At 38.0% G+C, this 13,036-nt stretch overlaps 1 protein-coding gene across 3 annotated transcripts; it reads left to right on the forward strand.

Moving 5' to 3' along the window:
- Positions 1 to 9,928: 9,928 nt before the first annotated feature.
- Positions 9,929 to 11,283, forward strand: LOC124289363. 3 transcript variants are annotated; one of them, XM_046725981.1, is made up of 3 exons: positions 9,929 to 10,060; positions 10,474 to 10,547; positions 10,811 to 11,283. In XM_046725981.1, exons 1-3 carry the CDS (start codon positions 10,027 to 10,029, stop codon positions 11,090 to 11,092), a joined length of 390 nt encoding a protein of 129 aa, XP_046581937.1. In that variant the 5' UTR covers positions 9,929 to 10,026; the 3' UTR covers positions 11,093 to 11,283. The 3 variants fall into 3 exon arrangements, 2 of the variants coding, with proteins under 2 accessions (XP_046581937.1, XP_046581935.1); XR_006901678.1 differs by lacking the exon at positions 10,474 to 10,547; XM_046725979.1 differs by lacking the exon at positions 9,929 to 10,060 and having other exon boundaries at positions 10,293 to 10,547.
- Positions 11,284 to 13,036: the final 1,753 nt, after the last annotated feature.

Below are 13,036 nucleotides of genomic sequence, written 5' to 3' on the forward strand. Positions count from 1 at the left end.
CTCAAACCAATGATTGTTTTAAAAGAATGTGACAGGAACACCAGAATATCAAATGGTCAGTTCCTCAGATCATAAGTAGGAATAAGTTTTAACATGTGTGCAAATGTTCAGGATCTCACCCAGGCATATCTTTTGCAGCGAGAGAGTCAGGGCAGTGTGTACTTCTCTGAAGACATGGAAGAAGCACAGGAAGCTGTTTCAGAGACAGTAAAGGAATATTCAGAATTGTTAACCAAGTTGTCTGAGCAACAGCGACAAGATGTCTTGAGAACCATTGGACTGAAGATGGAGGAATTGAAAGCCCAGTTGCAAGCGATGGAAGAAGCCCTGAAAGAAGACCATTGATGACTGTCATAAGCAAGGTTTTACCTCGACTCACTAACATGGGGTCCCTGGGACCCTAGTTATTAGAACAACTGCTCTGACAGAAACAACAAAAATCCTAGATGTGTGGTGGGTACAATGAATAATATTCTGCTTCCCTCTGGATGCAGTGAATTTTTTTTCTGCTTCCATTCTCTATATTTGTGCATACTGGATACACATTTGAACGTTGCGTAAAACCATGCATAAGCATTGTCAATAACTGCTGTACATGCTCCCATCACTTATAAATACATAGGTCCAAAATATGATGTAGTAGTGACACGTTTATATTGAGTCAAGCAATGATATTGTACTGTTTAACTCAAATGAGCTTAGTCCAAAGTACATGGCTGTAAGTCTGTTGTACATGTTGCATGGGAAATATTTGTGGGACATCAAGATGAGGTTCATTTAGCAGAACAGTGGCTGGTTTCCCTGTTGATGGTTGAAACCAGGCTGTGGGTTGAAAATAGAAACTACACTACAAAGTGTCCCATGTATTCATGCGTGGCAGAGAAACAGTGTATAAAAACCAGTACTGAAAATGTATCCCTACTTATTATGTGAGGACAGTATTGCATGGAGCTAAACTGATCAAGTCCTCGATTTTTTGACAAATGACAACACTTATCTCTTGGCCACAGAACAAAATGCACAAATTGTTTTTCCAATGGCCTGACCATCATTTCAGATTGTAATGAAGAATGTAACTAATTGTAAAAAGAACTCATCAAAGCATTTTTGCTCACAGACATATGTCTTGTTAAAATGACCCATGTCTTGTTAAATCTATTTTATTCTTAGTGTGTAAGAATAAACACTGGGGGAATTGCGGGTAATAAACAGTCCCAAGAAATCAAACCTTGATGAATCAGTTAATTAGGCCTGGTGACATTAACAGGGTGGAAATAACCCATTGCCAGACGTCCCAGTTCAGTGTTTTTTCTGTCGGGCAAGCAAATTTGTATATCACACTGTACCCATGTCCAGTTGACTTTCCGATGTTAATTATGTTGTTTATTTAAAAATCAACAAGAAAACGGCAGGTATAGTGGAAAAATTATCAGGGCAAGTGATTTTACATGTGCCACTGTTCCGGAGTACACTAGCAATTTTAAAGTTATTTCCACCCTAGCTGACATGCTTAATGTCAGATTTGTTCAGTTAATAATCGACAAATCTTACACATCACTGTCATATGGATAGATTATTTCTGAATGTTGCATGAAAAGCCTGGATTTTTTATACTCAGGTAAGATGTTTTTTCAATGGAAGAAACTCTGTGAGTTTGATTCTGGATGGATTTTGTACAAAGGAAAGAGTCTCAAAATGTGCTTGCTCGATGTTTCTGTTTTGATTTTAATTTACTGAGTGATACCAGGCATGTTTCATAAGGTTGTTGTGTGAATGAATAATTGAGTTTTGCTGTTGAGCAGCATCTCATCTGCCATTATTGCTTCTTTAAGAAGTTTAAGAAGAATTCCAAATAACATGGATGAGTAAATCTATATCATTTAACAAGCATCTGGGAAAAGTTAGGCAATTTACTTTAGTATGAATGATTTTATGTATGCTTTGAACAAATAATTCTCATCAGAGAAGAAACTGTCCTGATTTAATTCACTTAAAAATCTGATGAGGAATCATATGAAAGTATTAGCCTGGCTATCGATATTGATCATAGAGATCGATAATTGTTAACTAAATATTGATTAATTATTGATAAACATTGAGAAGTAACTTTGAGGAAAATTGCCCCCAAAGTCTGAAAGAAATCAATATATTGCTGGTGTGTAGTGCATGACGTATTTACGCATGGTTAACTAACAAAACATTGTCCTAAATACAATTTAGAAACTGCACACAAATAAAGACCAAAGTTTGTGTATTGTGTGCGTAAACCAAAACTATATTTCATCACATATGTATTATTGATGATATTTCCAATTATTTGATCTTATTAGCCAGCTCTAGTAAATATTACAGAGTCTGTTTGCAAAAGCCGAAGGATATGATGAAAATGTATAGTGATGAAGCAATATGCACATGTTTAGCGGAATGTTTATTATAGTAAAATCATTTTTTACAAATTGTTATAAATGATAAGGATTCAATGTTAAAAAGTTCAAAATATCCACTCATGCTCAAGAAAAGTGTAAAACATCAACTTTTATGGAGCAAAGGGCTTTGTGATAACCTGAACTGTTCACTCATGATACTGAAAAAGACCTGTTCTGATGTACCTCCACTGTACAATGTAATGGTATCGCTGAAATATTGCAAAGATACCCATTAAACCATTCTCTTTGATGCAATGAGTGAGTTCCCTCTAGAGCAAAATGAACATACATGTATATGTTAGAATCTCAGGGTCATTATATTTGATATACAGAATTGTATTTTTCATGGGCCATCATCAGTCCATCAGTTTCATTCTAATTTACCAGTTATTTACCTGTAATTTAGAAGGGAGGGATGACATTTAACTGGCAAAACAACTATATATTTATTTACATTGATATTGCCAATCAAATCAAATATGTGTCAGTTCTTGTAATTTGAGAGATCTTTATAAGTAATGAGGTTTTTCTAATCATTTCTTTATGCATGTAATGTATGAACTGTCAAGTATTTAAGTTTTGCCTGAAGGATAATGTCTAGCTTTGACAATATAACCCTGGCAATAGACTGAATCACTGATGTAGACTGGATGTTTGATATGTGAAATAATGGTATGTTAGATTTGAGTCAATACAGATGTAACCTGCCAAATCTGTGTCATTCAGTTGGAAATGCTAATTGAATATTGAAGGTTTTTGTTGGTAGTTGCATAGTTTTTCCAACAATTTCTCTCAGATTACAGATGAGAATCAAATGATGCTTGTAGACTCATTGACTGTTTAAGAAAAGCAAGATTTATGGATGTCAACTTCTTTATTGTGAATAACACGACGTTTCGGAGTGTATGCTTACTCCTTCATCAGGTGAATGGTAGGGAGTATGAAGGGGAATGAGGTGCATTCCACTTCTAAATGCCCTTCAAAGATTTGATCCAACATCAACATGGAGATGATGCAGTAATATCCATCATGAAGTATAAGAGGACCATCCCCCTCATACTCCCTACCATTCACCTGATGAAGGAGCAAGCATACTCTCTGAAACGTCGTGTTATTCACAATAAAGAAGTTGACATCCATAAATCTTGCTTTTCTTATACATTCCACTTCTAAATGCCCTTCAAAGATTTCATTGACTGTTGATGGCCTTCGTTATACAAGTGATCTTAATGATGCGCACAAATCCTTATATATTACTCATTTATATTTTTGGTGTCTTAGTTGTATTTAGTCTGATTTACAAAGAGTTTTGTTTTGTTATGTTGCACATAAACATATTATGTGAACACTGAGTGTTATACCCCTCATTCTCGCTTTTGTTGGGGAGAAGCTTTGCTTATAAAGTCTATGATTGTACACTATAAACACAATAAAGTGATTGTCCATCAACAATACATTTTGTCGTAATGTTGACATCTATGGTTTTAATAGTATTAGTTTGGTCATGTCGTAAAATAATGTCAGTGATCCAGACACCAGACAAATGTGCAGGGTTGTGTTTCTGACATAGTTGTAGTATCTGGGGATATGACTCTCATATGCATGCTACCTGTGAATATCGGAGTTAGAATTGGTCCTCAGCAACCTATGCTTGTCGAAAGAGAGTAATAGATCACATGGTCAGGCTCGCTGACACTTGTCAGTGTATCCCAATTGTGTAGATCGATGCTCTTGCTGTTGGTCACTGGATTATCTGGTCCAGACTCAATTATTTACAGATCGCCGCCATATAGCTGGAATATTGCAGAGTGCAGTGAGTGAGTTTAACCAAACGCAAACCAATCAGCAATGTATGCCCAGAGATCATGTAATATTGTATGGTCTCTGTACCCACTAATCGTAGTTGGGAAACAGGTAGAAATATTCCATGAATAGAAGTCAGAGGGCATTTCCCAACACACCCTATACACTTGTTAGCGGTGAGGTGAGGTGAGGTGAGGTGAAATTGTTTAACTTGTCGTGCCGAGGAATGTTTTCGATCCCGTTAATCAAGCATTTTATGACAATGCATATGTCGCCTTTAATGGCACTAGCACAGACTGAAGCTGGTTTTATAGTGCTAGCCAACTGGGATACCATGCTGAAGCACCTATTCCACCCGGATCATCACATTATACTGACTCGAGCAGAGTGCAGTCCTTATTGTACCCATTAATGCAAACCAGGCATATGTATGCTAAGTACCATATTTTAGTAGATTGGTATGAAACAGGTGGAAATATTACATGAATAGAAGGCAGAGGGCAGTTCCCAACTACACCCTATACACTTGTTAACATGGTATACTGATTAAAGTTTGTCTTTTGTGGTGATACCCATCCACCCCAACCGAACAAACACAAAGAATATCTCACAAATAATTATGTTTGTTAGTGTGTATGGTCTTAAACTGCTTTTAGCAATATTCCAGGAACATCACTTCAGGGGGACACCAGAAATGGGCTTCACACATTGTACCCATGTGGGGATTCGAACCGGCCTTCTACCTGATGAGGAAATGCTTTAACCACTAGGCTACCTCACCGCCCTGTATGTTTGTGAGTGATTGTGACTCAGGACAGTGCTGAACATATAACACAAATGTGACAGGCAGTAGAAACAACAAGGTTAATGTGGCTGGCACCTGGTTGAGAAATATAACAAAATAAATATTTACATTTGTTTGCTTCTCAGCAGACATAGCAAATACAATTTTCTGCTTTAGTTACATTAAGCAGTTTTTGAAAAGTAAAGTAGTACCTTCAGCAATGAGATTTTAACAAAGTACAAAAGTAATATACTTTTATTTAAATAAACCCAATTCATGCAGTTCTAGTTATGACAAGTGTTGTAGACATACAACATCCCATCAACCAACAGCAGTAGCTTAGATGAATGGTGCGATTGTCTTGCTTTGTTTTGTTGTTTAACACCACACTCAGCAAAATTCCAGCTATATGGAATAGCTCTGTACCGGACAATCCAGTGGTCAACAGCATGATCATCAATTTACGCAGTTGGGATACGATGGCATGTGTCAACCAAGTCAGCAAGCCTGACCATCCGATCCCGTTCGTCGCCTCTTACGACAAGAAACCAATCATATGTATGCTACCCACTATTGAGTAGATTGGTGAAACAGGTGGAAATATTACATGAATAGAAGTCAGAGGGCAGTTCCCAACACACCCTATACACTTGTTAACATGGTATACTGATTAAAGTTTGTCTTTTGTGGTGATGCCCATCCACCCCAACCGGAACAAACACAAACAATATCTCACAAATAATTATGTTTGTGAGTGAGTATGATCTTAAACCGCTTTTAGCAATATTCCAGGAACATCACTTCGGGGGACACCAGAAATGGGCTTCACACATTGTACCCATGTGGGGAATCGAACCGGCCTTCAACCTGATGAGGAAATGCTTTAACCACTAGGCTACCTCACCACCCTGTATGTTTGTGAGTGATTGTGACTCAGGACAGTGCTGAACATATAACACAAATGTGACAGGCAGTAGAAACAACAAGGTTAATGTGGTTGGCACCTGGTTGAGAAATATAAGAAAATAAATATTTACATTTGTTTTTTACTTCTCAGCAGACATAGCAAATACAATTTTCTGCTTTAGTTACATTAAGCAGTTTTTGAAAAGTAAAGTAGTACCTTCAGCAATGAGATTTTAACAAAGTACAAAAGTAATATACTTTTATTTAAATAAACCCAATTCATGCAGTTCTGGTTATGATAAGTGTTGTAGACATACAACATCCCATCAACCAGCAGCAGTAGCTTAGATGAATGGTGCGATTGTCTTGCTTTGTTTTGTTGTTTAACACCACACTCAGCAATATTCCAGCTATATGGAATAGCTCTGTAAATAATCGAGTCTGCACCCGACAATCCAGTGGTCAACAGCATGATCATCAATTTACGCAGTTGGGATACGATGGCATGTGTCAACCAAGTCAGCAAGCCTGACCATCCGATCCCGTTCGTCGCCTCTTACGACAAGCATGGGTTGCTGAAGACCATTTCTAACCCGGATCTTCACGGGTGTTTAGCTTTGACCTTTCACAAACGAAGCATCATGGTCAGAACTGTTAGTCCCCGTCTTATACAAGGTTTACCTGGGTCCACGGAATCCTCACCTGTAATTTACTTGACACGGACAATGACCGTTACGTCGATACACACGACACTGGTGGCAATTTGTAAAACTATTAATGTATTTCCGGTGGGGTAGCCTAGTGGTAAAGGCGTTCGCTCGTCACGCCAAAGACCCGGGTTCGATTCCCCACATGGTGTCCCCCGCCGTGATATTGCTAAAAGCGGCGTAAAACCATACACTCTCACTTAATCGAGTTCCACCGTTTTGATATAGTTGAAGCGGCGTAAAAGCGTCTTCACTACGTCTCGAAGGCGACACAGTTCGGGGAAAGGGATAATGTCCGTTAAGAACCTCACGTAGGTATAATATATAAAATTCATTGTTAATGTCCACGGTACCGTGGTGTCGTTGAAGTGGTGTATAAACACACTCGCTCTCGATCATACCACATATACCTTAAGATCACGACTTGACCATAGGCCTAGTAGTGTATAGTCGTCAAGAATATTGATGCAATGTTGCTAAACCTGGCAGAAAAACCTCACACACTATGACTTTCAAAACAAACTTACCAAACAAAACCAAAAAGCCAACAATTACTACATGACAGGAAGATCTTCATGCAGCCGATAAACACAGCTGACATGGAAAGATAGCATGTGCTTCACGTGCAGCACGTGTGCTGCACGCCAACCCACCGCATTCCGCCTGTTCAGTCACCAAGCACATTGCTCTTCACTATTTAAAACAGACTTATTACCATGTTACAATTAACTGGCGACCCAGCCACTAGCGACCTCGTCATGAGCAACGAAACATTGAACCTTGTAGAAGATCAAGTGGCATTTCTTGGCCAAACCGGGCAGTGCAGTAGTCCACTGGTTAAAGTGTTCGCTCGTCACGCCGAATACCGGGTTTAATTCCCATCTGGGTACAATGGGTGTAGCCATTTTCTGTTGTTACTGGAATATTGCTAAAACTGTATTGCTGTACTAAGTGGCTCTTGGTATGGTAAACCCCTGATTCTTTATGGTTCTGTCTAGCAAAACTTAAAAACTAAATGAATATGAGGTATCGTTAACGCTCTTCACGTCAAGGTGTTTGAATGATGGTAATTCAATAATCGTATATGTATTGTTCCATGTGTCTTGCGAATTTCGGGACGGTGGGGTAGCCTAGTGGTTACAGCGTTCGCTCATCACACCGAAGACCCGGGTTCGTTTCCCCACATGGGTTCAACGTGTAAAGCCCATTTCTGGTGATATTGTTGGAATAATGCTAAAAGCGGCGTAAAACTAAACTAATTCATGTTGCATATTTCTGGTGCTATATTGATAATTATTACATTTATTATACTACGTTCATTCTTTCATATAGTTTTGTGATCAACTACGCACAATGTACACGCATTACGTGTCCCAGCATGGTGAAACGGTGCTTTTCCAAACAAACTACAGATATGCATGAAAACAGCCAAACACAACAAATATAATGCAGCAAGTTGAGTGAGTGAATGAGGATGGTTTTACGCCGCTTTTAGCAATATTCCAACAATATCACAGGGGACACCAGAAATGAAAGCTTCACCCAAACCCCAAAACATAATGTACCCATGCTGGGAATCGTACTACGGTTAATTCTTCGGCGTGACGAGCGAACAATTTTATCCACGAGGCATACCCCGCCGCACCTGCTTACGCAAGGTGAAGGCTGTATATATTTGATACAGTTAATAATAATCTTAATATGCTGAATATGCATATTGGACATTGCACTGATTATCCACTGGCACAGATTGAGAATCACAAATCATGTACCCGATTCTTACGCAAACGGCAATTGTCAGTGAGACGCCCAATTCGCTTTTATTAATAATGATAATATCGATGAAAAATGCATGTTTATATTGTGCTGTATGCACTTCCTAATGCATTCACATTGTGTTACACAATTAATGCCTCCAAGTTAATGGACCAGTTGGTACTCATATTGCATGCATTCTCACCCCCCTAGGGAGCACACAACATAGACCATTACTTGGAGGTTTGCATTCTCATTGCCAGGCTGAATGTAGAGAGGCAGATTTGGAACAATGTCTCTTGCCCATATAATAGGGACTGGATTTACATTTCTAGATGAAATGTTTTTGTGTAAGGTAAATGTCTTTTGAAGTTACAAATTGAGATTCAGTAAAAATGTCCCTGAAACCTTTCAATATGTATTTTGTATTCGTCTAGCTTTGTGTGTATGTACTACACGACTGTAGATTCGCAGCTATGTTACAATAGCCGTATTGGCGATGATGCACCATTCATTGACTGCAAAAAATAGAATCTGTTATATCAATAGATATTAGTGACATGAATAGTTTATTTTGTGATATCAAGAAATGAAATATAGACAGTTAGTGATAGCATACATTAGAGAATATTTATTCGACTGCCGTGATTTCGAATGCAGTTGTATTTCATTGGATGGAAATGTATTATATACGAGAATGTTAGTTCTGTTTGTCCTACAGATCGCCAACTTTAGCTATATGCTCAGTTTGCATTTTGCGCTGAAGTTTAGAAACCTGTTCTAAAATTCGGTTAAAACACTTTGATGTTGAAGTTTTATTTATTTATCAATTAAATTGTTGAGACATACACCCACCCCACCCGCCAAAACACTCACTTCTGAAACTTCCCTGAGTAAGTAGACTCATTGTCACGCAATTTTGTGTTTTGCTCTCCTTTACCACAATGAAGACTGACGATAGTTTGTTTACTAGATTTTAAAAGTCATTTCTAAGGTTTTTATTGATGAAATATGCTACTAATAGACTTGGCACTACTTTGACTTACCACAATTGCTGGTTTGGACAAAACCATAGGCTACCTTGTAGAAAGATGTGAATGACATTAGGAAAGTTTATTTTTTTAATCACTTGAAGACTGAAAACTAAAAATTTAAAACTCAGAGCTCCAAATCGTCCACTTGAACCACCCTTTTCACACTCTGATTTTGTTTGATGTCGCTGGGAGAGCCTGCAAATTTAGTAGCCTATCAGTAGTTATCTGTCTTGAATGCAGTTCGTTAGAACAGAAATAAAATGGGGCCCCAGTGACCTAGTCTTCTGAGATGGGTTCGATTCCCAACACAAGTAGCATTTCTGACACCAATTCTTGGTGCCCTTCCATTGTGATAATTATTATGACTTGAATGAGGTTGTAATCATTCGCCTCAGGAAGGAGACTGGATAACGTTCTGCGCACAACATATACGGTACCAGTTCATCATATACAGAGTACAAGTTCATCAAAAACCGTTGTGATCTCGCGAGAATGTCTCCATGGTGACTTCTGTCTGTAAACGACGCCATTGTTGTTTAGCATCACTGTAACGCTTCAAAGTTCTTCTAATAACTTGCGATTTGTTACTCACTTCTCACAAGCTCAGCACCATGTTTACGAGTGTTGCAAGCGTTTATCATCAAGGTATCTTATTAAAATCTTGTGTTGGTATTTGCTTTGTTTTCAAATAGATCTACATCCAATATCTTTGGAACCGAAGGATGCATTTTGTTGTTGATCAACAAACCTTTTCCATTGTCTGACACGATTTCCATGGTCGTAACTATATCGACAACTTCAGCCGTATGATGGATACTGCATTGAATTTGGAGAATATTTTAAAAACATATTATAATTTATATGCATTTTAATTTCAAGGCATGGGATTTACCTTAGCTGTTATTTTAGTTTCTTATTCTATCATTATCAGTGTCCTCTTGTAACCTCATTACGAAAGTGTCCTTGATAATACGTTGATTGTACTTCTGACATTTATATGAGCAGAACCTTTTCAGAGGTTTATGCACCATATTTTTTTGCTTCATTTCCCACGCCAGCTCGGGAAGAGTTGAGAAAGCCTCGACCACCAACCGTAGCTGCCTCCCTCTCCGACCTTCCTGAACCTCTCCCAGTAGGTCATCTAGAGCATTAGGAAACACTATTGTGGCTGTGTCTAAACTGAGAGCTTGTGACTAAACATAGAACACTTGCTCTTTGGTGAACATATTTAGATCACTTTGACATTTGAATTGTTTTCACAGGTTAACACATTTCTATATTCCAACTGGTTTGAATCATAGATTATGACTAACCCTCATTCATATTTCATGAACTATATTTTACACTTCTGTCCACTTTACTTGTGCTAACTATCTGTTCTCTTTGCTCTCTAAGCTCCCAACTGCTGAAGTCAATTCCCAGCCTGTAACCCAGACCCCCTCCCCAAACCCTGCCCTTCGCTCTCTATATGGCTCCTCCATGAACCTGGATGAAGACATACCCGAGATAGACTTGGGAGATCCCACTGGGCCATTTGCAGTACAGCATGTCAGCTCTGAGACTTATGTGGTTATTGACATGAATGATATTGGAGAAACAAGCCTACCACAGTCACTTGAGACAACATGCTGCCCCAGTGTATTCAGCTTCATCAAGAGACTGTTCACTCTGTACTAAAAAAGACATTTGATCTGGCGCAATATTAGTTGGAACTTTTACAGCATTTATGAAACTGCATATTTTTGTAAACTATTCTAAAAGAACAACATAATCTCATTCAGACAATTTGATGTATGTACCTTTTGTACACAGCAAAATGTAAATACTTCTATCACTTAATATGATTTGAAACTCTAAATTGTGTTACTCTATTTATAAATGTTGTGTCTGTATTGATGTGTTTGTTTATCTGTAATATTTGTTATTCTATACACAGAATATGTTAAGAATTGTTATTAATTTAACACCATAGGGTTGTTTGATGGTAAGGGAAACATTTTCTTTGGTTATGAAAATGTGTGTGATGCTACCTACAATGCCCCATTCATCCTTTGGATATTCACTTCTAAATATAAGTAACTTAAAAGTCCAGTGGCAAGATATATGGGTTATAATAAATGAAATATATACAGCCAGCAGTGTAATGTGGCAACATCGGGTTACATCTTCCACGTCCCCAAATCGGTTCATTGGGTGTTGAAGGTCTTATGGACTTGATTAACCAAAGGTGTACTGACACTAAATTAAGAAAACACTTAATTGTGTTAAAAATAGCAGGGTTAATAGGTGTAATAGGAGGAATAGTTGGACAAACCTCACGCTGAGGAGTCTGAAAGAGACCCGTGTTCATTTCTGTAGTACCTGTGCCGACATAGCTAAGATACATACAGTAGCATTCACTAACATGAACGCGATGATGTTAGTGAAGGCTATGTATCTAGCTTGTGCCGGCATCTACCTAGCTCCAGCTGCACCAGGCAATATTGTACGACCTTTACCTTTCTGTTTCAAATCAGAGTAACCTCCCTTTTGCCACAACCTACGCCACACATTGGCACCTTTGGTTGCAGCGATCTATAGTATATATCAAATTGTTACTATTTCGTAGCAGATTATCAGTAGTATCTAAATTGATTTAATAGCTTGAGCCGACCTGGTGCCATTTACAGTTCAGGAATTTCGAAAATATTCCCCTTGTGCATTTCGAAGGCAGCAATTTTAACATTGTAACACGTTTATAACATACTTTCCTAATGACTATCAATTCGTGTGTATTGAAGTTGTCAGAGCAGCTTGCCCCTGTAGTGAACTGAAGCATGTATAGTTTTAGATATGTACATGCCTGCCAGTAGCTGATCTCTCCAAGTACATGTAGATCGTTTATTGAGTAACTTTATTCTTTTTAGTGATTAGGGATGTTAGATTATGAACTAGTGGCATTTTCAGTGCTAATTCAGTGTTAGATGAAACCCATGGCAACGTTTGAATGTATTGCTGCATTAATACATACAATGTATATATCCTTACTGATACGTTTTCCTTCAATTCAAGAAGATCCCATTGTGTTCTCTGGTGATAAGCATAATGATAAACGCCAAACCTTGCTGTGCAGCATCATAATAAAAGATGTGTAATATCATGCAAATATTGATTTAATATGTGGAACCTGTTCTTTATCGTAAGCTAGGATGTGCGCTAGATGTTGTAGCCTAGTTACTAAGGTTTAGGCTCACCACATTGAAAATGTAGGTTATATCGTCATATCTTGTGTATCTGTCCCCACATGGAGCTGACGTACATCCACTCCCCCCAAACCAATAAAACCTCTTCCATTCACCCAAAATGTAGTTGTATATTTCACAATATTATTAAATGTTTATTCTGATATACCCGGGGAAGCCATTACCAGTTTCATTACAGAAGTTTCAGCTGAAGCTAATTATGTGAAATGCCCTCTACACAGTGTGTCTATTGTAATTGTGACCTGGCATCACTATTAATCAGAAAGGAAATTGATCTGATGTATTTTAGGTCATTTTTAGATGAATTCGTATCATCTGTATGTTTGAAAAGTATTTTGAGCTGGAATAAACTATTTTGAATGATACTGTTAATGTGTGC

This window comes from Haliotis rubra, unplaced genomic scaffold (assembly GCF_003918875.1).
Source record: "Haliotis rubra isolate DU_JTF1 unplaced genomic scaffold, ASM391887v1 Scf44, whole genome shotgun sequence".
Taxonomy (NCBI): domain Eukaryota; kingdom Metazoa; phylum Mollusca; class Gastropoda; order Lepetellida; family Haliotidae; genus Haliotis; species Haliotis rubra.